A 23,120-nucleotide genomic window follows, 5' to 3' on the forward strand; every position below is an offset into this window, starting at 1 on the left:
ATGAACAATTTTCCTATGTTGAATCTGCCAGTCTATAATTATGATATCTCTTTTACATTTATTTAGGGCATCTTTAATTTTTTTAAACTTGATTTATTTATTTTGTGAAAGTAACAGCATGTACATGAGAAGGGAAAGAGGAAAGGGAGAGAGAGAATCCCAAGGATTTTTCTCCACGTGTGTAGAGTTGGCTCCTAGAGGGGCTTGATAGTCCTACTGGCTCAGTGGTGTGGCTCTGCCTGGCTCATGTCTCTGGAAGACTCTGAGGCCATAGTCTTATCTCTCCGAGCTTCCCAGCCTGCCTGGTTCAGTTAGCCAGGCAGCCCCAAATGTGCTCAGATTGATGATGCCTCCATCAACACCATTCCGTGGAAAGCTGAACAAAAAGAGTGAGAACTCACTATAGTCATTCTCATCGAAATTGAGGTCCAGCACGTTATCTGCCCCAGGGAACATAAGCGTGAGGACAGCAGCTTCCCCTGGGTCACACTCTTTCAACTACCATCACCGAGGACCTCAGCATGGGAGAGGTTTCCTGAGGGCTCACGGTCCAGGAACTGTTTCCCCACCTTACTGGGACATCCAGGGCTCGCAGGTCCTGAGGGGGATGGCTAGTGTCTGGGGTCGTGTGGGGTAACTGGTCCCCAAGGCCTACTAGGATTTCAATGGCATGACTTTGATGCCAGCCCTGGGAGCCGAGGGCAGGGACCTGTGTGGGCCAGGATGGCACCTCGGGCATAGCTCATGGCCGAGAGTGTTGAGTTGCCAAGCATGGGAGCTTGCCTAGCCTTGCGGGGAACCCCAGCTCAAGCCAGATGGGATTCCTGGATGAGCGCCTTCCCTCGCTGGCGTATGTGGAGTGGCCCATGGCTTGGGGTGGTGGGCCAAGGCATAAGTCTGGTTTGCAACACGTGCCACCTTGGGAATAAATCCCGGTCCACACACAATTTGGCAAGCAATGCCTGTGTTTTGGGCCCAGGGTGGAAGTCAAGATGCTGTGCTGACCATTGGACTGGATGGTAAAGGCACAGTCTGCAGAGGACTGCACCCTGGGTGATTCCAGAGGCCTGCTCAGATGTAGTGTCTCATGGTGTTCCCAGGTCAGTTGTGGGTTCCTGGGAAGGTTCAGGCCTCCTCTCAGGGGGTGAAGCATGTCTACCAGGGCCAGCCTCAGGATGCACAGATTAGCCACTGCAGTCCCACTCCTGTGTGCACTCCTGGCCCTGGGGCTCCCAAGGAAGGGCACCCAGCAGCAGTGCCTTTCAGTGGGCCCTGCATGAAGAACTTATTGCCAGCCAGTCCTGCCATGGAGACCTTGTCTCTGCGGTCACAGAGCTGGGGAGGTGAAAGAGTTACTCTACGAGGTTCTGTCTGTTGGACTTGACACAGTTGTTCCATGTCTGTTCTGGTGGGTTGGAGACTCCTCTGTGGTGGCCTCGCAGCCGGGCGGGGGCCTGAGAGCTACAAGGCCAGGCACAGTGCCATGGCAGCACATGGAGTTGGGAAGGGGTTGGCCTCCCTTTGTGACAGAGATGTCTTCTCTCACTGTGCCCTTGGCCTGTGGGGCTGCAGCCCTTGTGCTCACTGTGAGGACCACACTGGTGTTCCTGGACCATGGGAAGGGGACATGTTGCCTGCAGCAGGCCGCATCCTTGCAAAGGCCAAAGCCTGTCTGCGGATGCCCACGCTGCAGCATCCTGCGGCCAACAGGGGAGTCTGTTGGGCAGAGGGTGCCAGAGAGTAATTCCATGCGGGCAGGAACATGCTCCCATGGACCGGGCAGCCCAGGGGATGCTCGTTCCCTTGGAGGCCAGGGCCCTGGCACCCATTGGCCCTGGCCTTGCTGACACGCTGGTCTAGAACGCGGCTGTGGTTCAGTCGGGATTGTCACTAGTGTTTGGTGGGGGCAAGGCCCATGCTGCTCAGGTCATTCTGGCAGAGTGGACAGGAGTGGGCACCTGTTGTCATGTGGCCACCTCAGAGGGCTCTGCGTTGGCCTCTGCCCCATAGCCTGGAGGCCAGGGCGGCCAGCCTCCCTGCAGGCAGGTTTTGGGTTTTCCTTTGACCCCTGAGTTTCCATCCCGTGCTGGCGTCCAAGTTGCCAGGGTGGCCAGCTGTGGGAGTGGATGGGTGTCTGGGCCGGTGGGCGCTTCTTGGCCAGAGTGGCTTTGGGAGAGGGAAACCCTGCCCAATGTTAGTGGCCCAGAATTGTCCAAGGAGGCTCCGTGGTGTGCAAGGCCACCGGTCCTGTGCTGTTGCGTGGCAGGACTCCGGGGCCAGGATCTGCGCACCAGGTGTGTCCGTGGAGGGCCCCAGGCCTGCACGGCGGAGCAGCCACACACACCCCTGGCCCAACCTCCCAGCGCACACTGACCTTCCACACAGAAGAGGCACACATTCCTGCTCCTACAGTCCCCTGTGCCCATGGCTTCTTGCCTATTCGCAGGCAGCCCCAAGGGGCCGTGGGACAGGACAGGCAGAGAAGCGCAAGGCTTGGTCATGGATTCCTTCTGCACTGTGTGGCGAGTGGAGGCCCTGGGTACTTTGTTCACTCCCATGGGTGACTGTTCCCCTTTTCTCAGGTGCAGTGGACATGTCAGGCTTGCCATTGGCCAAGAGAAGAAGGCCTTCCTGGCCCCCGAGTGCCTGTGGTTGGCGGGACCACCAGAAGAAGTGTGCCCCACTATGGGCACCTTGCTGACAGGAGTGACCAGACGGTAAGCCTTCCCCAGTTTAAGCTTGTACCGTGGCTTTTGCGGGCCTGCCCGAGAGGCCACCAGTGAAGGTTGCCAGCAGGGCGTGTGGGGTTTTGATGCCAGAGGGGCCTGCCCATTCCTCTGGCTCAGTGGTGTGGCTCTACATTACCCGGGCTGCGGGTGGACCCTGAGTCCCTCGGCTTGTCCTGCTGAGCTACTCGGCCCACATGGGTCAGCTGTGCAGGTGGCCCCGAATGTGCTCGGATCGATGATGACTCCCTCAACAGCATTCCTTGGAAAGCTGAACAAAATGAGTGAGAACTCCCTACCGTCTTTCTCATCGAAACTGAGGTCCAGCACGTTGTCTGCCCCAGGGAAGGTAAGCGTCAGGAACAGCAGGCTTCCCCTTGGTCACACTCCTTCAAGCACCAGCACCCATGGCCTCTGCCTAGGTGAGCCTTGCGGGGGACTCATGGTCAGGGAGGCATTTACCACCTGAGCAGGGTTTCCAAGGCACAGAGGTCCTGAGGGCAATGACTGGTGTCTGGGGTCAGTGGGGTGCTGGACCCCAAGGCCTCGGAGTCAAAGGCATGTCTGTGGCACCAGAACGGGGAGCCAAGGGCTGGAGACTAAGCCAGAACAGACCCTGCGGGCATAAGCTCGTGGAGGTGTGGGTTGAGAGGCCAAGCATGTCAAGCTTACCTGGTCCAAGGGTGGGGGCGTGGAGCCCCAGCCTGAGGCAATGGAGATCCCTGGATGAGTCCTTTCTCTCACTGACATACATGGAGTGGGCTCCTGGCTTGGGCTGGTGGGCTAAGGCAGGAAGCCAGGCTGTGGCACCTGCCAGCTTGGCATCCTCGGCCCTACCCGGCAACAGACAAAGCAGCAAGCAGTGCCAGCACTCCATGCCCAGGGCGGAATACAAGTTGCTGTGCTGGCCATTTGCCTGGATGGTAATGGCACAGTCCAGAGAGGGCTGCGCCCTGGGAGACCGCACGGGCCTGCTCAGCTCAGGTGTCTTGTTGAGTTCCCAGGTCATTCATGGTTTCCACGGAGGCATCAGTCCTCCTATTGCAGAGGGCAACACGTGACTCCCAGGGCCAGATTCAAAGTGCACAGGTGAGGCATGGCGTTCCCCTTCCTGCAGGCAATCCTGGCCCCTGGGTTCCCAAGGAAGGGCACCCATTTGTGGTGTTCCTTGGGCCTTTCAGTGGGGTCCTGGCCAAAGAAGCTACCCTGGCTGGGTGTGCCACGGAGACCTTGTCTGCTCAGCACAGAGCTGTTGAGGTGAAAGTGATACTCTGGGATATTCTGTCCCTTATTTGGCACAGTGTGTCTTACATCCTCTCGGGTGGCCGCAGACCCCTCTGTGGTGGCCTGGCAGCCAGGCAGTGGCCTGCTAGCTCTGAAGCCAGGCGCTTTGCCTCGGCCCCATGGGCCGCTTGGCAGTCGTCTGCCTCTCTTTGGGAAGGAGATGTGTTCTCCTCTCAGTGTGTCCCTGGCCTGCAGAGCTGCAGCCTAGGGCTCTCTGTGAGGGCCACACTGGTGTTTCTGGGCTGTGGGAAGGGGCCACATCGCCTGCAGAGGGCCACATCCTTGCAAAGGCCAAAGCCCATGGGAGGCTGCCCTTCCTGGAGTATCCTTCTCCTGATGGGGGCGTCCATTGGATGGAGGGCGCTGGAGGGACTTTCCATGCAGGTGGGGACACACTCCCATGGACCAGGCAGCCCAGGGAATGCTCGCTCCCTTGTGGGCCGGGGCCTGGGTGCCCACTGGCCCTGGCCTCACCAATACCTCGGGCAAGAAAGTGCCTGTGGTTCAGTTGGGTTTGGCACCTGATTCGGTGGGGGCTAGGCCCGTGTAGCCTAGACGCTGAGGGCATTCTGGCAGAGTGGAGAGGAGTGGGCAGCTCTTGTTGTGTGGTAACTTCAGAGGCCTCTGTGTTGGCTTCGGCCCTGTAGCCTGTGGGCCAGGGCAGCCAGCTTCCCTGTGGGTGGTTTTGCCATCCTGTGCTGGTGTCCATGGTCCACATTGACAGGGTGGCTAGTGGCGGAAGAGGATGCGTGTCTGGACTGGTGGGTGCTGCTTGGCCAGAGTGGCTTTGGGAGAGGGAAACCCTGCCCAATGTTAGTGGCCCAGAGGCATCCAACATGGCTCCCTGGAGTGCAAGGCCACTGGTCCTGTGCCGTTGCCTGGCGGGACACTGGGACTAAGATCTGTGCACCACGGGTGCTCTTGCAAGGCCCCAGGCCCTCACGGTAGAGCGGCCACACATGCCCCCTAGCCAAAACTCCCAGCACACACTGACACTCCATGCACAGGAACAGGCACACGCTCCTGCTCTTACAGTCCCCTGTGCCTGCGGCTTCTTGCCCATCCGCGGGCAGCCCCAAAAGACTGAAGGACAGGACAGGCAGAGAGGCACAAGGCTTGGTCATGGATTCATTCCATCCTGTGTGGTGAGGGGAGCCCCTGGGTACTTTGCTCACTCCCATGGGCGATTGTTCTTCTTTTCTCAGGTGCATTGGACAGGCCACGCTCGCCGTCGGTCGAGAGAAGGCCTCCCTGGCTCCCAAGTGCCTGTGATTGGCAGGACCGCTGGAAAAGGTGTGCCCTGCTATGGGAATCTTACCGACAGGAGCACCCAGACGGTAAGCCATCTCCAGCGTCAGCTGTGCTGCTGGCTTTACACTTCGGGAACTTGTCGAAGAGACCGCTAATGAAGGTTGCCCCCAGAGCGTGTGGGGTTTTGATCCCAGAGGGGCCTGACTATTCCTCTGGCTCAGTGTCAAGGCTCTGCACGGCCCGGGCGGTGGGCAGACCCTGAGTTCTTCGGCTTGTCCCGCTGAGCCATCCGGCCCACCAGGGTCGGCTGTGCAGGTGGCCCCGAATGTGCTCGGATCGATGATGACTCCCTCAACAGCATTCCTTGGAAAAGCTGAACAAAATGAGTGAGAACTCCCTACCGTCTTTCTCATCAAAACTGAGGTCTAGCACGTTGTCTACCCCAGGGAAGGTAAGCGTCAGGGACAGCAGGCTTCCCCTTGGTCACAGTCCTTCAAGCACCAGCACCCATGGCTTCCGCCTGGGAGAGCCTCGCTGGGTGGCTCATGGTCAGGGAGGCATTTACCACCTGAGTAGGGTTTCCAAGGCATGCAGGTCCTGAGGGGAATGAGCCGCATGACTGGAGTCATTGGGACAGCTGGTCCCCAAGGCGTTGGACTTGAAAGGCATGTCTGTGGCACTGGCCCAGGGTGTCGAGGGCTGGGTCCTGTGTAGGCCAGGATGGCCCCAGGGCATAAGCTCATGGCAGGGTGTGTTGAGAGGCCAAGCATGGCAAGTTTGGCAGGCTATGGGGGGCCCGGGACCCCCAGCCCGAGGCAGCAGCAATCCCTGGATGAGTCCTTCTCTCACTGACGTACGTGGAGCAGCCCCTGGCTTGGGCTTCTGGGCCAAGGCAAGAGGCCAGGCTGTGGGACCTACCAGGTTGGGAACATCAGCCCTGCCAGGTGCCACACAAGGCAGCAAACAGTGCCAGTGCTTCAGGCCCAGGGTGGAAGTCAGGATGCCGTGCTGGCCAAAGGCCTGGAAGGTAATGGCACGGTCCAAAGGGGACCACACCCTGGGGGAGTGCCTGGGCCTGCTCAGCCCTGGTGTCTTGTTGCGTTCCCAGGTCAGTCGTGGGTTACATGGAGGCCTGCGGCCTCCTCTTGTGGATGGCAAAGTGTAGCTCCCAGGGCCAGCTTCAGGGTATACTGGTGTGGCACGGCGGTCTCCATCCTGAGGGCCCTCCTGGCTGCTGGGCTCCGGAGGAAGGGTGCCCAGTGGTGGTGTTCCTCAGGGATTTCAGCAGGGCCCTGGCCAAAGAAGCTACTCTGGCTGGGCCTGCCACAGAAACCTTGTCTCCTTGGCACCTTGCTGGTAAGGCAAAAGTGATACTCTTTGATGGTCTCTCCCTTGGAGTCGGGCACAGTGTGTTTCACGTCCTCTTGGGTGGGCCACAGATTCCTCTGTGGTGGCCTGGCAGCCAGGCGGGCATGAGAGTTCTGAGGCCAGGTGTAGTACCTTGACCCCATGGGCCGCTTGGAAAAGGTCAGCCTCCCTTTGGGAACAAGATGTGTTCTCCTCTCAGTGTGCCCCTGGGCTGTGGGGCTGTAGCCTAGCACTCTCTGTGAGGGCCATAATGGTGTTCCTGGGCCGTGGGAAGGGGCCACGTCACCTGCAGAGGGCCACATCCTTGAAAAGGCCAAAGCCTGTGGGCAGCTGCCTTCCCTAGAGCATCCTGCCACTGACAGGGGCCTGTGTTGGGTGGAGGGCACCAGAGGGACTTTCTGTGCAATCAGGAAACACTCCCCTGGACCGGGCAGCCCATGGGATGCTATTTCCCTTGTGCCTGGGACCCTGGCGCACACTGGACCTGGCCTCGCCCACACCCCGGGCGAGAAAGCGCCTGTGGTTTGGTCAGGATTGGCACTGGATTCAGTGGGGACAAGACCGGTGTAGCCTAGCCACTCAGGGCATACTGGCAGAGTGAAGAGAAGCGGGCAGCTGTTGTCGTGTGGCCGTCTTGGAGGGCTCTGCATTGGCTTCTGCCCCGTAGCCCGAGGACCAGGGCGGCCAGACTCCCTGTGGGTGGTTGTTGGGTTTTCCTTTGACTCCTGAGTTTCCATCCTGTCCTGGCGTCCACGGTCCACGTTGACAGGGTGGCTCGTGGTGGGAGAGGATGCGTGTCTGGGCCAGAGGGCTCTGCTTGGCCAGAGTGGCTTTGGGAGAGGGAAAACCTGCCCAACGTTAGTGGCCCAGAGGCATCCAACATGGCTCCCTGGTGTGCAAGGCCACTGAGCGTGTGCCATTGCTTGGCAGGATACCGGGGCCAGGACCTGCGCACCAGGCACGCGTGCCCTTGCAGGGACCACCCAGGCCGCCCGGCCCAGCAGCCCCCTACACCCCCTAGCCCACCCTGCCTCCCAGCCCACGCGACCCTCCGTGCGCACGAAGAGGCACGCGCTCCTGCTCCCACAGTGCCCTGCGCCCGTGGCTTGTTGCCCGTCTTCAGGCAGCCCCAAGGGGCCGAGGGACAGGACAGGCAGACAGACGTAAGGCATAGTCACAGATTCCTTCTGACCTGTGTGGCGAGCGGAGCCCCTGGGTAGCTTGGTCATGCCCGCGGGTGATTGCTCCCCCTTTCTCAGGTGCAGTGGACACACCAGGCTCACCATTGGCGGAGAGAAGAAGGCCTCCCTGGTCTCCGAGTGCCTGTGGTTGGCGGGACTGCTGGAAGAGGTGTTGCCTGCGACGGGCACCTTGCTGACTGGAGCGAGAAGACGGTAAGCCATCTCCGTATCAGTTGTGCCGCTGGCTTTAGGCTTTCACAAGCCTGTCCAAAAGGCCACTAAGGAAGGTTGCTGGCAGGACATGTGGGGTTTTGAACCCAGAGGGGCCTGTCCTTTAATGGCTCTGCACGTCCTGGGCCACGGGAAGACCCTGAGTCCTTCAGTTTGTCCCGCTGAGCCATCTGGCCCACCAGGGTCGGCTGTGCAGGTGGCCCCGAATGTGCTCGGATCGATGATGACTCCCTCAACAGCATTCCTTGGAAAGCTGAACAAAATGAGTGAGAACTCCCTACCGTCTTTCTCGTCGAAACTGAGGTCCAGCACGTTTTCTACCCCAGGGAAGGTAAGGGTCAGGGACAGCAGGCTTCCCCTTGGTCACAGTCCTTCAAGCACCAGCACCCACAGCCTCTGCCTAGGTGAGCCTCACGGGGTGACTCATGGTCAGGGAGGCATTTACCACCTGAGCAAGGTTTCCAAGGCATGCACGTCCTGAGGGGAATGAGCGGCATCTGAGGTCGAGTGGGGCAGCTGGTGCCCAAGGCCTAGGACTTCACAGGCGTGTGCTGGCGACTGGGGTCGAGTGGGGCAGCCGGTCCCCCAAGGCCTGGGGCTTCAACGGCGGGTCTGGTGGTACCAGCCCTGGGGTGTCGAGGGCTGGGACCTGTGTAGGCCAGGATGGCCCCACAGGCATAAGCGCCCGGCAGTGTGTGTTGAGAGGCCAAGCATGGCAAGCTTGCCTGGCCTGTGGGTGGGGGTGCAGAGGTCCAGCCCGAGGCAGCAGCAATCCCTGGATGAGCCCTTTCTTTCACTGACGTATGTGGAGCAGGCACCTACTCTGGCTGGTGGGCTAAAGCAGGAAGCCAGGCTACAGTACCTGCCAGCGTGGCATCCTCAGCCCTACCAGGCGACAACACAAGGTGGCGCGTGGCGCCAGCACTTCGTGCCCAGGGCAGAAGTACAAGTTTCTGTGCTGGCCATTTGCCTGGATAGTAATGGCACAGTCCAGAAAGGGCTGAGCCCTGGAAGACCGCATGAGCCTGCTCAGCTCAAGTGTGTCATAGCGTTCCCAGGTCTTTCATGGGTTCTGCAGAGGCCTCAGGCCTCCTCTTGACGATGGCAAAGCTGTGGGCTCCCAGAGCTGGCTTCAGGGTGCATGGGTGTGGCACGGTGGTCCCCCTCTTGAGGGCCCTCCTGGCTTCTTGAGTCCTGAGGAAGGGTACTCAGTGGTTGTGTTCCTCGGGGCTTTCAGCAGGGCTCTGGTCAAAGAAGCTACCCCCCGCCCCGGGCAGGGCCTGCCACGGAGGCACCTTGTCTCCTTGTCACGGTACTGGTGAGGTGAAAGGGATATTCTGGGAGGGACTCTCACTTGGACTCGGGCACAGTGTGTCTCATGTCCTCTCTGGTGGGCTGCAGACTACTCTGCGATGGCCTTGCGGTCAGGCACGGGCCTGCGAGGTCTGAGGGCAAGCCCAGTACCTCGGCCCCATGGGCTATTTGGAAGACATCTGCCTCCCCGTGGGAAGGAGATGTATTCTCCTCTCGCTGTGGCCCTGGCCTGCGGGGCTGCAGCCCTTGTGTCCCCTGTGAGGGCCACGCTGGTGTTCCTGGGCCGTGGGCGGGGGCCACGTGCGTCGCCTGCCGCGGGCCGCAACCTCGCAAAGGTCAAAGCCTGTCTGCGGCTGCCCTCCCCGCAGCTTCCGGCCGTCGGCGGCGGGGTCCATTTGGCAGAGTTCGCGGGAGGGAATTTCCATGCAGGTGGGAACACACTCCCACGGAGCGGGCCGCCCAGGGAATGCTCGTTCCCTCGCGGCCCGGGGCCCTGGCGCCCAGGGGCCGTGGCCGCGCCGCCACCCTGGTAGAGAACGCGCGCGCGGCTCGGTGGGCTTTGGCGCCGGCGTTAGTTGGGGGCCGGGCCCGTGCAGCCTAGCCGCCCCGGCCCTTGTGGCAGAGTGGAGAGGAAATGGGGGCACCGTTTGTCCCGTGGCCGCCTGGGAGGGCTCTGCCTCGTCCTCTGCCCCGTAGGCTGCGGGCCAGGGCGGCCAGACTCCCTGTGGGCAGTTTTTGGGTTTTCCTGGGACCCCTGAGGTTCCATCCAGTGCTGGCCTCCACGGTGCACGTGGAATGGGTGGGCAGCGGCGGGAACGGATGCGCGTGGAGGTCGGTGGGCACCGCGTGGCCAGAGAGTGTTTGGGAGGGGGAAAGCCTGGCCAACGTCAGTGGCCCAGGGGCGTCCAGCGCGGCTCCCTGGGGTGCCAGGCCTCCGGGCCTGTGCCGTCGCTTGGCGCGACGCCGGGGCCAGGACCTGCGCACCAGGCACGCGTGCCCTTGCAGGGACCACCCAGGCCGCCCGGCCCAGCAGCCCCCTACATGCCCCCTAGCCCACCCAGCCTCCCAGCCCACGCAGACCCTCCGTGCGCACGAAGAGGCACGCGCTCCTGCTCCCACAGCGCCCTGCGCCCGTGGCTTGTTGCCCGTCCGCAGGCAGCCCCAAGGGGCCGAGGGACAGGACAGGCAGACAGACGCAAGGCGTAGTCACGGCCTCGTTCTGCCCGGCGTGGCGAGCGGAGCCCCTGGGTAGCTTGGTCACGCCCGCGGGCGATTGCTCCCCCTCTCTCAGGTGCAGTGGCCACGCCAGGCTCGCGGTCGGCCGAGAGAAGAAGGCCTCCCCGGCCCCCGAGTGCCTGTGGTTTGCGGTACGGCCGGAAGAAGTGTGGCCCGGAACGGGCACCTTGCTGACGGGAGCGTCCGAGACGGTAAGCCTTCCCTGGGTGTCAGCTAGTGCCCCTGGCTTTAGGCTTTCCCGGGGCTGCCCGAGAGGCCGCCAGTGCAGGTGGCCCGCTGGGCGTGTGGGGTATTTGCTCCTCAGAGGGGCCTGTCCGTTCCTCTGGCTCAGTGGCGCGGCTCTGCACGGCCCGGGCACCGGGCGGACCCTGAGTCCCTCGGCTCGCCCCGCTGAGCCACCCGGCCCCCGCCTGGGTCAGCCGGCCAGGCGGCCCTGAATGTGCTCGGATCGATGATGACTCCCTCAACAGCATTCCTTGGAAAAGCTGAACAAAATGAGTGAGAACTCCCTCCCGTCGTTCTCATCGAAACTGAGGTCCAGCACGTTGCCCGCCCCAGGGAAGGTAAGCGTCAGGGACAGCAGGCTTCCCATTGGCCGCACTGCTTCAAGCACCAGCACCCACGGCCTGCGCCTGGGAGAGGCTCGCGGGGTGTCTCCGGGTCAGGGAGCCGTTTCCCCGCCTTAGCAGGCTTTCCACGGCTCGCAGGGCCTGAGGGCAATGAGCGGCATCTGAGGTCGAGTGGGGCAGCTGGTGCCCAAGGCCTAGGACTTCACAGGCGTGTCTGTGGCACGGGCCCTGGGAGCCGCGGGCAGGGACCTGGCTGGCAGGGCCCGCGGGCGGTGGCTGGCGACTGGGGTCGAGTGGGGCAGCCGGTCCCCCAAGGCCTGGGGCTTCAACGGCGGGTCTGGTGGCACCGGCCCTTGGGAGTCGAGGGCTGGGGCCTGCGAGGGCCCGGACGGCTGTGCGGGCCTAAGCGCCCGGCGGTGTGTGTTGAGGGGCCGAGCGTGGCAAGCCTGGCAGGCCGTGGGGGGCGCGGGAGCCCCAGCCCGAGGCGGCGGCCATCCCCGGACGAGCCCTTTCTCTCACTGGCGTACGTGGAGCGGCCCCTGGCTCGGGCTTCTGGGCCAAGGCAAGAGGCCGGGCTGCGGCACCGGCCAGGTTGGAAACATCGGCCCTGCCCGGCGGCCACACAAGGCGGCGCGTGGCGCCGGCGCTTCGGGGCCAGGGCGAAGTCGGCATGGCGTGCCGGCCGAAGGCCAGAACGGTAATGGCACGGTCCGGAGGGGACCGCGCCCTGGGGGAGTGCCCGGGCCTGCTCAGCCCCGGTGCCTCGTTGCGTTCCCACGTCAGTCGTGGGTTACGCGGAGGCCTGCGGCCTCCTCCCGTCGATGGCCAAGCTGGGGGCTCCCAGGGCCGGCTTCAGGGTGCACCGGTGTGGCACGGCGCTCCCCCTCCTCAGGGCCCTCCTGGCCTCTGGTCTCCGGAGGAAGGGCGCCCAGGGGTGGTGGCCTTTCAACAGGGGCTTCCCACAGGGCCCCGGCCACAGAAGCTACCCCCCGCCCCGGGCAGGGCCTGCCACGGAGGCACCGTCCCCTCGGGCACGGAGCTGGTGAGGCGAAAGTGACACCCCGGGAGGGACTGTCCCTTGGAGTCGGGCACAGTGTGTCTCCCGTCCTCTCGGGTGGGCCGCAGATTCCTCTGCGGTGACCTGGCAGGCAGGCGCGGGTCTGCGGGCCCTGAGGCCAGGCGCGGTGCCTCGGCCCCGCGGGCCGCTTGGCAGAGGTCCGTCCCCCCTTGCGAGGGCGACGTGATCTCCTCTCGCTGTGGCCCTGGCCTGCGGGGCTGCAGCCCTTGTGTCCCCTGTGAGGGCCACGCTGGTGTTCCTGGGCCGTGGGCGGGGGCCACGTGCGTCGCCTGCCGCGGGCCGCAACCTCGCAAAGGTCAAAGCCTGTCTGCGGCTGCCCTCCCCGCAGCTTCCGGCCGTCGGCGGCGGGGTCCATTTGGCAGAGTTCGCGGGAGGGAATTTCCATGCAGGTGGGAACACACTCCCACGGAGCGGGCCGCCCAGGGAATGCTCGTTCCCTCGCGGGCCGGGGCCCTGGCGCCCAGGGGCCGTGGCCGCGCCGCCACCCTGGTAGAGAACGCGCGCGCGGCTCGGTGGGCTTTGGCGCCGGCGTTAGTTGGGGGCCGGGCCCGTGCAGCCTAGCCGCCCCGGCCCTTGTGGCAGAGTGGAGAGGTGGGGGCACCGTTTGTCCCGTGGCCGCCTGGGAGGGCTCTGCCTCGTCCTCTGCCCCGTAGGCTGCGGGCCAGGGCGGCCAGACTCCCTGTGGGCAGTTTTTGGGTTTTCCTGGGACCCCTGAGGTTCCATCCAGTGCTGGCCTCCACGGTGCACGTGGAATGGGTGGGCAGCGGCGGGAACGGATGCGCGTGGAGGTCGGTGGGCACCGCGTGGCCAGAGAGTGTTTGGGAGGGGGAAAGCCTGGCCAACGTCAGTGGCCCAGGGGCGTCCAGCGCGGCTCCCTGGGGTGCCAGGCCTCCGGGCCTGTGCCGTCGCTTGGCGCGACGCCGGGGCCAGGACCTGCGCACCAGGCACGCGTGCCCTTGCAGGGACCACCCAGGCCGCCCGGCCCAGCAGCCCCCTACACCCCCTAGCCCACCCAGCCTCCCAGCCCACGCGACCCTCCGTGCGCACGAAGAGGCACGCGCTCCTGCTCCCACAGCGCCCTGCGCCCGTGGCTTGTTGCCCGTCCGCAGGCAGCCCCAAGGGGCCGAGGGACAGGACAGGCAGACAGACGCAAGGCGTAGTCACGGCCTCGTTCTGCCCGGCGTGGCGAGCGGAGCCCCTGGGTAGCTTGGTCACGCCCGCGGGCGATTGCTCCCCCTCTCTCAGGTGCAGTGGCCACGCCAGGCTCGCGGTCGGCCGAGAGAAGAAGGCCTCCCCGGCCCCCGAGTGCCTGTGGTTTGCGGTACGGCCGGAAGAAGTGTGGCCCGGAACGGGCACCTTGCTGACGGGAGCGTCCGGACGGTAAGCCTTCCCTGGGTGTCAGCTAGTGCCCCTGGCTTTAGGCTTTCCCGGGGCTGCCCGAGAGGCCGCCAGTGCAGGTGGCCCGCTGGGCGTGTGGGGTTTTGCTCCCAGAGGGGCCTGTCCGTTCCTCTGGCTCAGTGGCGCGGCTCTGCACGGCCCGGGCACCGGGCGGACCCTGAGTCCCTCGGCTCGCCCCGCTGAGCCACCCGGCCCCCGCCTGGGTCAGCCGGCCAGGCGGCCCTGAATGTGCTCGGATCGATGATGACTCCCTCAACAGCATTCCTTGGAAAAGCTGAACAAAATGAGTGAGAACTCCCTCCCGTCGTTCTCATCGAAACTGAGGTCCAGCACGTTGCCCGCCCCAGGGAAGGTAAGCGTCAGGGACAGCAGGCTTCCCATTGGCCGCACTGCTTCAAGCACCAGCACCCACGGCCTGCGCCTGGGAGAGGCTCGCGGGGTGTCTCCGGGTCAGGGAGCCGTTTCCCCGCCTTAGCAGGCTTTCCACGGCTCGCAGGGCCTGAGGGCAATGAGCGGCATCTGAGGTCGAGTGGGGCAGCTGGTGCCCAAGGCCTAGGACTTCACAGGCGTGTCTGTGGCACGGGCCCTGGGAGCCGCGGGCAGGGACCTGGCTGGCAGGGCCCGCGGGCGGTGGCTGGCGACTGGGGTCGAGTGGGGCAGCCGGTCCCCCAAGGCCTGGGGCTTCAACGGCGGGTCTGGTGGCACCGGCCCTTGGGAGTCGAGGGCTGGGGCCTGCGAGGGCCCGGACGGCTGTGCGGGCCTAAGCGCCCGGCGGTGTGTGTTGAGGGGCCGAGCGTGGCAAGCCTGGCAGGCCGTGGGGGGCGCGGGAGCCCCAGCCCGAGGCGGCGGCCATCCCCGGACGAGCCCTTTCTCTCACTGGCGTACGTGGAGCGGCCCCTGGCTCGGGCTTCTGGGCCAAGGCAAGAGGCCGGGCTGCGGCACCGGCCAGGTTGGAAACATCGGCCCTGCCCGGCGGCCACACAAGGCGGCGCGTGGCGCCGGCGCTTCGGGGCCAGGGCGAAGTCGGCATGGCGTGCCGGCCGAAGGCCAGAACGGTAATGGCACGGTCCGGAGGGGACCGCGCCCTGGGGGAGTGCCCGGGCCTGCTCAGCCCCGGTGCCTCGTTGCGTTCCCACGTCAGTCGTGGGTTACGCGGAGGCCTGCGGCCTCCTCCCGTCGATGGCCAAGCTGGGGGCTCCCAGGGCCGGCTTCAGGGTGCACCGGTGTGGCACGGCGCTCCCCCTCCTCAGGGCCCTCCTGGCCTCTGGTCTCCGGAGGAAGGGCGCCCAGGGGTGGTGGCCTTTCAACAGGGGCTTCCCACAGGGCCCCGGCCACAGAAGCTACCCCCCGCCCCGGGCAGGGCCTGCCACGGAGGCACCGTCCCCTCGGGCACGGAGCTGGTGAGGCGAAAGTGACACCCCGGGAGGGACTGTCCCTTGGAGTCGGGCACAGTGTGTCTCCCGTCCTCTCGGGTGGGCCGCAGATTCCTCTGCGGTGACCTGGCAGGCAGGCGCGGGTCTGCGGGCCCTGAGGCCAGGCGCGGTGCCTCGGCCCCGCGGGCCGCTTGGCAGAGGTCCGTCCCCCCTTGCGAGGGCGACGTGATCTCCTCTCGCTGTGGCCCTGGCCTGCGGGGCTGCAGCCCTTGTGTCCCCTGTGAGGGCCACGCTGGTGTTCCTGGGCCGTGGGCGGGGGCCACGTGCGTCGCCTGCCGCGGGCCGCAACCTCGCAAAGGTCAAAGCCTGTCTGCGGCTGCCCTCCCCGCAGCTTCCGGCCGTCGGCGGCGGGGTCCATTTGGCAGAGTTCGCGGGAGGGAATTTCCATGCAGGTGGGAACACACTCCCACGGAGCGGGCCGCCCAGGGAATGCTCGTTCCCTCGCGGGCCGGGGCCCTGGCGCCCAGGGGCCGTGGCCGCGCCGCCACCCTGGTAGAGAACGCGCGCGCGGCTCGGTGGGCTTTGGCGCCGGCGTTAGTTGGGGGCCGGGCCCGTGCAGCCTAGCCGCCCCGGCCCTTGTGGCAGAGTGGAGAGGTGGGGGCACCGTTTGTCCCGTGGCCGCCTGGGAGGGCTCTGCCTCGTCCTCTGCCCCGTAGGCTGCGGGCCAGGGCGGCCAGACTCCCTGTGGGCAGTTTTTGGGTTTTCCTGGGACCCCTGAGGTTCCATCCAGTGCTGGCCTCCACGGTGCACGTGGAATGGGTGGGCAGCGGCGGGAACGGATGCGCGTGGAGGTCGGTGGGCACCGCGTGGCCAGAGAGTGTTTGGGAGGGGGAAAGCCTGGCCAACGTCAGTGGCCCAGGGGCGTCCAGCGCGGCTCCCTGGGGTGCCAGGCCTCCGGGCCTGTGCCGTCGCTTGGCGCGACGCCGGGGCCAGGACCTGCGCACCAGGCACGCGTGCCCTTGCAGGGACCACCCAGGCCGCCCGGCCCAGCAGCCCCCTACACCCCCTAGCCCACCCAGCCTCCCAGCCCACGCGACCCTCCGTGCGCACGAAGAGGCACGCGCTCCTGCTCCCACAGCGCCCTGCGCCCGTGGCTTGTTGCCCGTCCGCAGGCAGCCCCAAGGGGCCGAGGGACAGGACAGGCAGACAGACGCAAGGCGTAGTCACGGCCTCGTTCTGCCCGGCGTGGCGAGCGGAGCCCCTGGGTAGCTTGGTCACGCCCGCGGGCGATTGCTCCCCCTCTCTCAGGTGCAGTGGCCACGCCAGGCTCGCGGTCGGCCGAGAGAAGAAGGCCTCCCCGGCCCCCGAGTGCCTGTGGTTTGCGGTACGGCCGGAAGAAGTGTGGCCCGGAACGGGCACCTTGCTGACGGGAGCGTCCGGACGGTAAGCCTTCCCTGGGTGTCAGCTAGTGCCCCTGGCTTTAGGCTTTCCCGGGGCTGCCCGAGAGGCCGCCAGTGCAGGTGGCCCGCTGGGCGTGTGGGGTTTTGCTCCCAGAGGGGCCTGTCCGTTCCTCTGGCTCAGTGGCGCGGCTCTGCACGGCCCGGGCACCGGGCGGACCCTGAGTCCCTCGGCTCGCCCCGCTGAGCCACCCGGCCCCCGCCTGGGTCAGCCGGCCAGGCGGCCCTGAATGTGCTCGGATCGATGATGACTCCCTCAACAGCATTCCTTGGAAAAGCTGAACAAAATGAGTGAGAACTCCCTCCCGTCGTTCTCATCGAAACTGAGGTCCAGCACGTTGCCCGCCCCAGGGAAGGTAAGCGTCAGGGACAGCAGGCTTCCCATTGGCCGCACTGCTTCAAGCACCAGCACCCACGGCCTGCGCCTGGGAGAGGCTCGCGGGGTGTCTCCGGGTCAGGGAGCCGTTTCCCCGCCTTAGCAGGCTTTCCACGGCTCGCAGGGCCTGAGGGCAATGAGCGGCATCTGAGGTCGAGTGGGGCAGCTGGTGCCCAAGGCCTAGGACTTCACAGGCGTGTCTGTGGCACGGGCCCTGGGAGCCGCGGGCAGGGACCTGGCTGGCAGGGCCCGCGGGCGGTGGCTGGCGACTGGGGTCGAGTGGGGCAGCCGGTCCCCCAAGGCCTGGGGCTTCAACGGCGGGTCTGGTGGCACCGGCCCTTGGGAGTCGAGGGCTGGGGCCTGCGAGGGCCCGGACGGCTGTGCGGGCCTAAGCGCCCGGCGGTGTGTGTTGAGGGGCCGAGCGTGGCAAGCCTGGCAGGCCGTGGGGGGCGCGGGAGCCCCAGCCCGAGGCGGCGGCCATCCCCGGACGAGCCCTTTCTCTCACTGGCGTACGTGGAGCGGCCCCTGGCTCGGGCTTCTGGGCCAAGGCAAGAGGCCGGGCTGCGGCACCGGCCAGGTTGGAAACATCGGCCCTGCCCGGCGGCCACACAAGGCGGCGCGTGGCGCCGGCGCTTCGGGGCCAGGGCGAAGTCGGCATGGCGTGCCGGCCGAAGGCCAGAACGGTAATGGCACGGTCCGGAGGGGACCGCGCCCTGGGGGAGTGCCCGGGCCTGCTCAGCCCCGGTGCCTCGTTGCGTTCCCACGTCAGTCGTGGGTTACGCGGAGGCCTGCGGCCTCCTCCCGTCGATGGCCAAGCTGGGGGCTCCCAGGGCCGGCTTCAGGGTGCACCGGTGTGGCACGGCGCTCCCCCTCCTCAGGGCCCTCCTGGCCTCTGGTCTCCGGAGGAAGGGCGCCCAGGGGTGGTGGCCTTTCAACAGGGGCTTCCCACAGGGCCCCGGCCACAGAAGCTACCCCCCGCCCCGGGCAGGGCCTGCCACGGAGGCACCGTCCCCTCGGGCACGGAGCTGGTGAGGCGAAAGTGACACCCCGGGAGGGACTGTCCCTTGGAGTCGGGCACAGTGTGTCTCCCGTCCTCTCGGGTGGGCCGCAGATTCCTCTGCGGTGACCTGGCAGGCAGGCGCGGGTCTGCGGGCCCTGAGGCCAGGCGCGGTGCCTCGGCCCCGCGGGCCGCTTGGCAGAGGTCCGTCCCCCCTTGCGAGGGCGACGTGATCTCCTCTCGCTGTGGCCCTGGCCTGCGGGGCTGCAGCCCTTGTGTCCCCTGTGAGGGCCACGCTGGTGTTCCTGGGCCGTGGGCGGGGGCCACGTGCGTCGCCTGCCGCGGGCCGCAACCTCGCAAAGGTCAAAGCCTGTCTGCGGCTGCCCTCCCCGCAGCTTCCGGCCGTCGGCGGCGGGGTCCATTTGGCAGAGTTCGCGGGAGGGAATTTCCATGCAGGTGGGAACACACTCCCACGGAGCGGGCCGCCCAGGGAATGCTCGTTCCCTCGCGGGCCGGGGCCCTGGCGCCCAGGGGCCGTGGCCGCGCCGCCACCCTGGTAGAGAACGCGCGCGCGGCTCGGTGGGCTTTGGCGCCGGCGTTAGTTGGGGGCCGGGCCCGTGCAGCCTAGCCGCCCCGGCCCTTGTGGCAGAGTGGAGAGGTGGGGGCACCGTTTGTCCCGTGGCCGCCTGGGAGGGCTCTGCCTCGTCCTCTGCCCCGTAGGCTGCGGGCCAGGGCGGCCAGACTCCCTGTGGGCAGTTTTTGGGTTTTCCTGGGACCCCTGAGGTTCCATCCAGTGCTGGCCTCCACGGTGCACGTGGAATGGGTGGGCAGCGGCGGGAACGGATGCGCGTGGAGGTCGGTGGGCACCGCGTGGCCAGAGAGTGTTTGGGAGGGGGAAAGCCTGGCCAACGTCAGTGGCCCAGGGGCGTCCAGCGCGGCTCCCTGGGGTGCCAGGCCTCCGGGCCTGTGCCGTCGCTTGGCGCGACGCCGGGGCCAGGACCTGCGCACCAGGCACGCGTGCCCTTGCAGGGACCACCCAGGCCGCCCGGCCCAGCAGCCCCCTACACCCCCTAGCCCACCCAGCCTCCCAGCCCACGCGACCCTCCGTGCGCACGAAGAGGCACGCGCTCCTGCTCCCACAGCGCCCTGCGCCCGTGGCTTGTTGCCCGTCCGCAGGCAGCCCCAAGGGGCCGAGGGACAGGACAGGCAGACAGACGCAAGGCGTAGTCACGGCCTCGTTCTGCCCGGCGTGGCGAGCGGAGCCCCTGGGTAGCTTGGTCACGCCCGCGGGCGATTGCTCCCCCTCTCTCAGGTGCAGTGGCCACGCCAGGCTCGCGGTCGGCCGAGAGAAGAAGGCCTCCCCGGCCCCCGAGTGCCTGTGGTTTGCGGTACGGCCGGAAGAAGTGTGGCCCGGAACGGGCACCTTGCTGACGGGAGCGTCCGGACGGTAAGCCTTCCCTGGGTGTCAGCTAGTGCCCCTGGCTTTAGGCTTTCCCGGGGCTGCCCGAGAGGCCGCCAGTGCAGGTGGCCCGCTGGGCGTGTGGGGTTTTGCTCCCAGAGGGGCCTGTCCGTTCCTCTGGCTCAGTGGCGCGGCTCTGCACGGCCCGGGCACCGGGCGGACCCTGAGTCCCTCGGCTCGCCCCGCTGAGCCACCCGGCCCCCGCCTGGGTCAGCCGGCCAGGCGGCCCTGAATGTGCTCGGATCGATGATGACTCCCTCAACAGCATTCCTTGGAAAAGCTGAACAAAATGAGTGAGAACTCCCTCCCGTCGTTCTCATCGAAACTGAGGTCCAGCACGTTGCCCGCCCCAGGGAAGGTAAGCGTCAGGGACAGCAGGCTTCCCATTGGCCGCACTGCTTCAAGCACCAGCACCCACGGCCTGCGCCTGGGAGAGGCTCGCGGGGTGTCTCCGGGTCAGGGAGCCGTTTCCCCGCCTTAGCAGGCTTTCCACGGCTCGCAGGGCCTGAGGGCAATGAGCGGCATCTGAGGTCGAGTGGGGCAGCTGGTGCCCAAGGCCTAGGACTTCACAGGCGTGTCTGTGGCACGGGCCCTGGGAGCCGCGGGCAGGGACCTGGCTGGCAGGGCCCGCGGGCGGTGGCTGGCGACTGGGGTCGAGTGGGGCAGCCGGTCCCCCAAGGCCTGGGGCTTCAACGGCGGGTCTGGTGGCACCGGCCCTTGGGAGTCGAGGGCTGGGGCCTGCGAGGGCCCGGACGGCTGTGCGGGCCTAAGCGCCCGGCGGTGTGTGTTGAGGGGCCGAGCGTGGCAAGCCTGGCAGGCCGTGGGGGGCGCGGGAGCCCCAGCCCGAGGCGGCGGCCATCCCCGGACGAGCCCTTTCTCTCACTGGCGTACGTGGAGCGGCCCCTGGCTCGGGCTTCTGGGCCAAGGCAAGAGGCCGGGCTGCGGCACCGGCCAGGTTGGAAACATCGGCCCTGCCCGGCGGCCACACAAGGCGGCGCGTGGCGCCGGCGCTTCGGGGCCAGGGCGAAGTCGGCATGGCGTGCCGGCCGAAGGCCAGAACGGTAATGGCACGGTCCGGAGGGGACCGCGCCCTGGGGGAGTGCCCGGGCCTGCTCAGCCCCGGTGCCTCGTTGCGTTCCCACGTCAGTCGTGGGTTACGCGGAGGCCTGCGGCCTCCTCCCGTCGATGGCCAAGCTGGGGGCTCCCAGGGCCGGCTTCAGGGTGCACCGGTGTGGCACGGCGCTCCCCCTCCTCAGGGCCCTCCTGGCCTCTGGTCTCCGGAGGAAGGGCGCCCAGGGGTGGTGGCCTTTCAACAGGGGCTTCCCACAGGGCCCCGGCCACAGAAGCTACCCCCCGCCCCGGGCAGGGCCTGCCACGGAGGCACCGTCCCCTCGGGCACGGAGCTGGTGAGGCGAAAGTGACACCCCGGGAGGGACTGTCCCTTGGAGTCGGGCACAGTGTGTCTCCCGTCCTCTCGGGTGGGCCGCAGATTCCTCTGCGGTGACCTGGCAGGCAGGCGCGGGTCTGCGGGCCCTGAGGCCAGGCGCGGTGCCTCGGCCCCGCGGGCCGCTTGGCAGAGGTCCGTCCCCCCTTGCGAGGGCGACGTGATCTCCTCTCGCTGTGGCCCTGGCCTGCGGGGCTGCAGCCCTTGTGTCCCCTGTGAGGGCCACGCTGGTGTTCCTGGGCCGTGGGCGGGGGCCACGTGCGTCGCCTGCCGCGGGCCGCAACCTCGCAAAGGTCAAAGCCTGTCTGCGGCTGCCCTCCCCGCAGCTTCCGGCCGTCGGCGGCGGGGTCCATTTGGCAGAGTTCGCGGGAGGGAATTTCCATGCAGGTGGGAACACACTCCCACGGAGCGGGCCGCCCAGGGAATGCTCGTTCCCTCGCGGGCCGGGGCCCTGGCGCCCAGGGGCCGTGGCCGCGCCGCCACCCTGGTAGAGAACGCGCGCGCGGCTCGGTGGGCTTTGGCGCCGGCGTTAGTTGGGGGCCGGGCCCGTGCAGCCTAGCCGCCCCGGCCCTTGTGGCAGAGTGGAGAGGTGGGGGCACCGTTTGTCCCGTGGCCGCCTGGGAGGGCTCTGCCTCGTCCTCTGCCCCGTAGGCTGCGGGCCAGGGCGGCCAGACTCCCTGTGGGCAGTTTTTGGGTTTTCCTGGGACCCCTGAGGTTCCATCCAGTGCTGGCCTCCACGGTGCACGTGGAATGGGTGGGCAGCGGCGGGAACGGATGCGCGTGGAGGTCGGTGGGCACCGCGTGGCCAGAGAGTGTTTGGGAGGGGGAAAGCCTGGCCAACGTCAGTGGCCCAGGGGCGTCCAGCGCGGCTCCCTGGGGTGCCAGGCCTCCGGGCCTGTGCCGTCGCTTGGCGCGACGCCGGGGCCAGGACCTGCGCACCAGGCACGCGTGCCCTTGCAGGGACCACCCAGGCCGCCCGGCCCAGCAGCCCCCTACACCCCCTAGCCCACCCAGCCTCCCAGCCCACGCGACCCTCCGTGCGCACGAAGAGGCACGCGCTCCTGCTCCCACAGCGCCCTGCGCCCGTGGCTTGTTGCCCGTCCGCAGGCAGCCCCAAGGGGCCGAGGGACAGGACAGGCAGACAGACGCAAGGCGTAGTCACGGCCTCGTTCTGCCCGGCGTGGCGAGCGGAGCCCCTGGGTAGCTTGGTCACGCCCGCGGGCGATTGCTCCCCCTCTCTCAGGTGCAGTGGCCACGCCAGGCTCGCGGTCGGCCGAGAGAAGAAGGCCTCCCCGGCCCCCGAGTGCCTGTGGTTTGCGGTACGGCCGGAAGAAGTGTGGCCCGGAACGGGCACCTTGCTGACGGGAGCGTCCGGACGGTAAGCCTTCCCTGGGTGTCAGCTAGTGCCCCTGGCTTTAGGCTTTCCCGGGGCTGCCCGAGAGGCCGCCAGTGCAGGTGGCCCGCTGGGCGTGTGGGGTTTTGCTCCCAGAGGGGCCTGTCCGTTCCTCTGGCTCAGTGGCGCGGCTCTGCACGGCCCGGGCACCGGGCGGACCCTGAGTCCCTCGGCTCGCCCCGCTGAGCCACCCGGCCCCCGCCTGGGTCAGCCGGCCAGGCGGCCCTGAATGTGCTCGGATCGATGATGACTCCCTCAACAGCATTCCTTGGAAAAGCTGAACAAAATGAGTGAGAACTCCCTCCCGTCGTTCTCATCGAAACTGAGGTCCAGCACGTTGCCCGCCCCAGGGAAGGTAAGCGTCAGGGACAGCAGGCTTCCCATTGGCCGCACTGCTTCAAGCACCAGCACCCACGGCCTGCGCCTGGGAGAGGCTCGCGGGGTGTCTCCGGGTCAGGGAGCCGTTTCCCCGCCTTAGCAGGCTTTCCACGGCTCGCAGGGCCTGAGGGCAATGAGCGGCATCTGAGGTCGAGTGGGGCAGCTGGTGCCCAAGGCCTAGGACTTCACAGGCGTGTCTGTGGCACGGGCCCTGGGAGCCGCGGGCAGGGACCTGGCTGGCAGGGCCCGCGGGCGGTGGCTGGCGACTGGGGTCGAGTGGGGCAGCCGGTCCCCCAAGGCCTGGGGCTTCAACGGCGGGTCTGGTGGCACCGGCCCTTGGGAGTCGAGGGCTGGGGCCTGCGAGGGCCCGGACGGCTGTGCGGGCCTAAGCGCCCGGCGGTGTGTGTTGAGGGGCCGAGCGTGGCAAGCCTGGCAGGCCGTGGGGGGCGCGGGAGCCCCAGCCCGAGGCGGCGGCCATCCCCGGACGAGCCCTTTCTCTCACTGGCGTACGTGGAGCGGCCCCTGGCTCGGGCTTCTGGGCCAAGGCAAGAGGCCGGGCTGCGGCACCGGCCAGGTTGGAAACATCGGCCCTGCCCGGCGGCCACAC

At 67.0% G+C, this 23,120-nt stretch overlaps 1 protein-coding gene and 9 non-coding genes across 22 annotated transcripts in view; all 10 read left to right on the plus strand.

Moving 5' to 3' along the window:
- Positions 1 to 337: 337 nt before the first annotated feature.
- Positions 338 to 430, plus strand: LOC122469793. The gene has a single exon (XR_006293679.1). It is a non-coding gene; the product is annotated as a small nucleolar RNA SNORD116 (small nucleolar RNA).
- A 2,528-nt stretch (positions 431 to 2,958) lies between these two features.
- LOC122469780 lies at positions 2,959 to 3,051 on the plus strand. The gene has a single exon (XR_006293666.1). It is a non-coding gene; the product is annotated as a small nucleolar RNA SNORD116 (small nucleolar RNA).
- A 2,543-nt stretch (positions 3,052 to 5,594) lies between these two features.
- Positions 5,595 to 5,688, plus strand: LOC122469792. The gene has a single exon (XR_006293678.1). It is a non-coding gene; the product is annotated as a small nucleolar RNA SNORD116 (small nucleolar RNA).
- A 2,567-nt stretch (positions 5,689 to 8,255) lies between these two features.
- LOC122469781 lies at positions 8,256 to 8,348 on the plus strand. Its single transcript, XR_006293667.1, has one exon. It is a non-coding gene; the product is annotated as a small nucleolar RNA SNORD116 (small nucleolar RNA).
- A 2,546-nt stretch (positions 8,349 to 10,894) lies between these two features.
- LOC122468348 (collagen alpha-2(I) chain-like) overlaps positions 10,895 to 23,120 on the plus strand; it is a 52,057-nt gene continuing 39,831 nt past the window's right edge. For 6 of the 13 annotated variants that reach the window (XM_043554876.1, XM_043554875.1, XM_043554877.1 and 3 more), the window contains exons 1-9: positions 10,896 to 11,154; positions 13,484 to 13,618; positions 13,896 to 13,988; positions 16,318 to 16,452; positions 16,730 to 16,822; positions 19,152 to 19,286; positions 19,564 to 19,656; positions 21,986 to 22,120; positions 22,398 to 22,490. In XM_043554876.1, the coding sequence (XP_043410811.1) occupies positions 11,086 to 11,154; positions 13,484 to 13,618; positions 13,896 to 13,988; positions 16,318 to 16,452; positions 16,730 to 16,822; positions 19,152 to 19,286; positions 19,564 to 19,656; positions 21,986 to 22,120; positions 22,398 to 22,490 (981 nt within the window). In that variant the 5' untranslated portion in view covers positions 10,896 to 11,085. Of the gene's footprint in view, positions 11,155 to 13,483; positions 13,619 to 13,895; positions 13,989 to 16,317; positions 16,453 to 16,729; positions 16,823 to 19,151; positions 19,287 to 19,563; positions 19,657 to 21,985; positions 22,121 to 22,397; positions 22,491 to 23,120 lie in introns of all 13 variants that reach the window. The other 7 variants (XM_043554874.1, XM_043554881.1, XM_043554885.1 and 4 more) reach the window with 5 other exon arrangements.
- Positions 11,037 to 11,130, plus strand: LOC122469782. Its single transcript, XR_006293668.1, has one exon. It is a non-coding gene; the product is annotated as a small nucleolar RNA SNORD116 (small nucleolar RNA).
- On the plus strand, positions 13,871 to 13,964 carry LOC122469784. The gene has a single exon (XR_006293669.1). It is a non-coding gene; the product is annotated as a small nucleolar RNA SNORD116 (small nucleolar RNA).
- Positions 16,705 to 16,798, plus strand: LOC122469785. Its single transcript, XR_006293670.1, has one exon. It is a non-coding gene; the product is annotated as a small nucleolar RNA SNORD116 (small nucleolar RNA).
- Positions 19,539 to 19,632, plus strand: LOC122469786. Its single transcript, XR_006293671.1, has one exon. It is a non-coding gene; the product is annotated as a small nucleolar RNA SNORD116 (small nucleolar RNA).
- On the plus strand, positions 22,373 to 22,466 carry LOC122469787. Its single transcript, XR_006293672.1, has one exon. It is a non-coding gene; the product is annotated as a small nucleolar RNA SNORD116 (small nucleolar RNA).

Source organism: Prionailurus bengalensis, chromosome B3 (assembly GCF_016509475.1).
Source record: "Prionailurus bengalensis isolate Pbe53 chromosome B3, Fcat_Pben_1.1_paternal_pri, whole genome shotgun sequence".
Classification (NCBI taxonomy): Eukaryota; Metazoa; Chordata; class Mammalia; order Carnivora; family Felidae; genus Prionailurus; species Prionailurus bengalensis.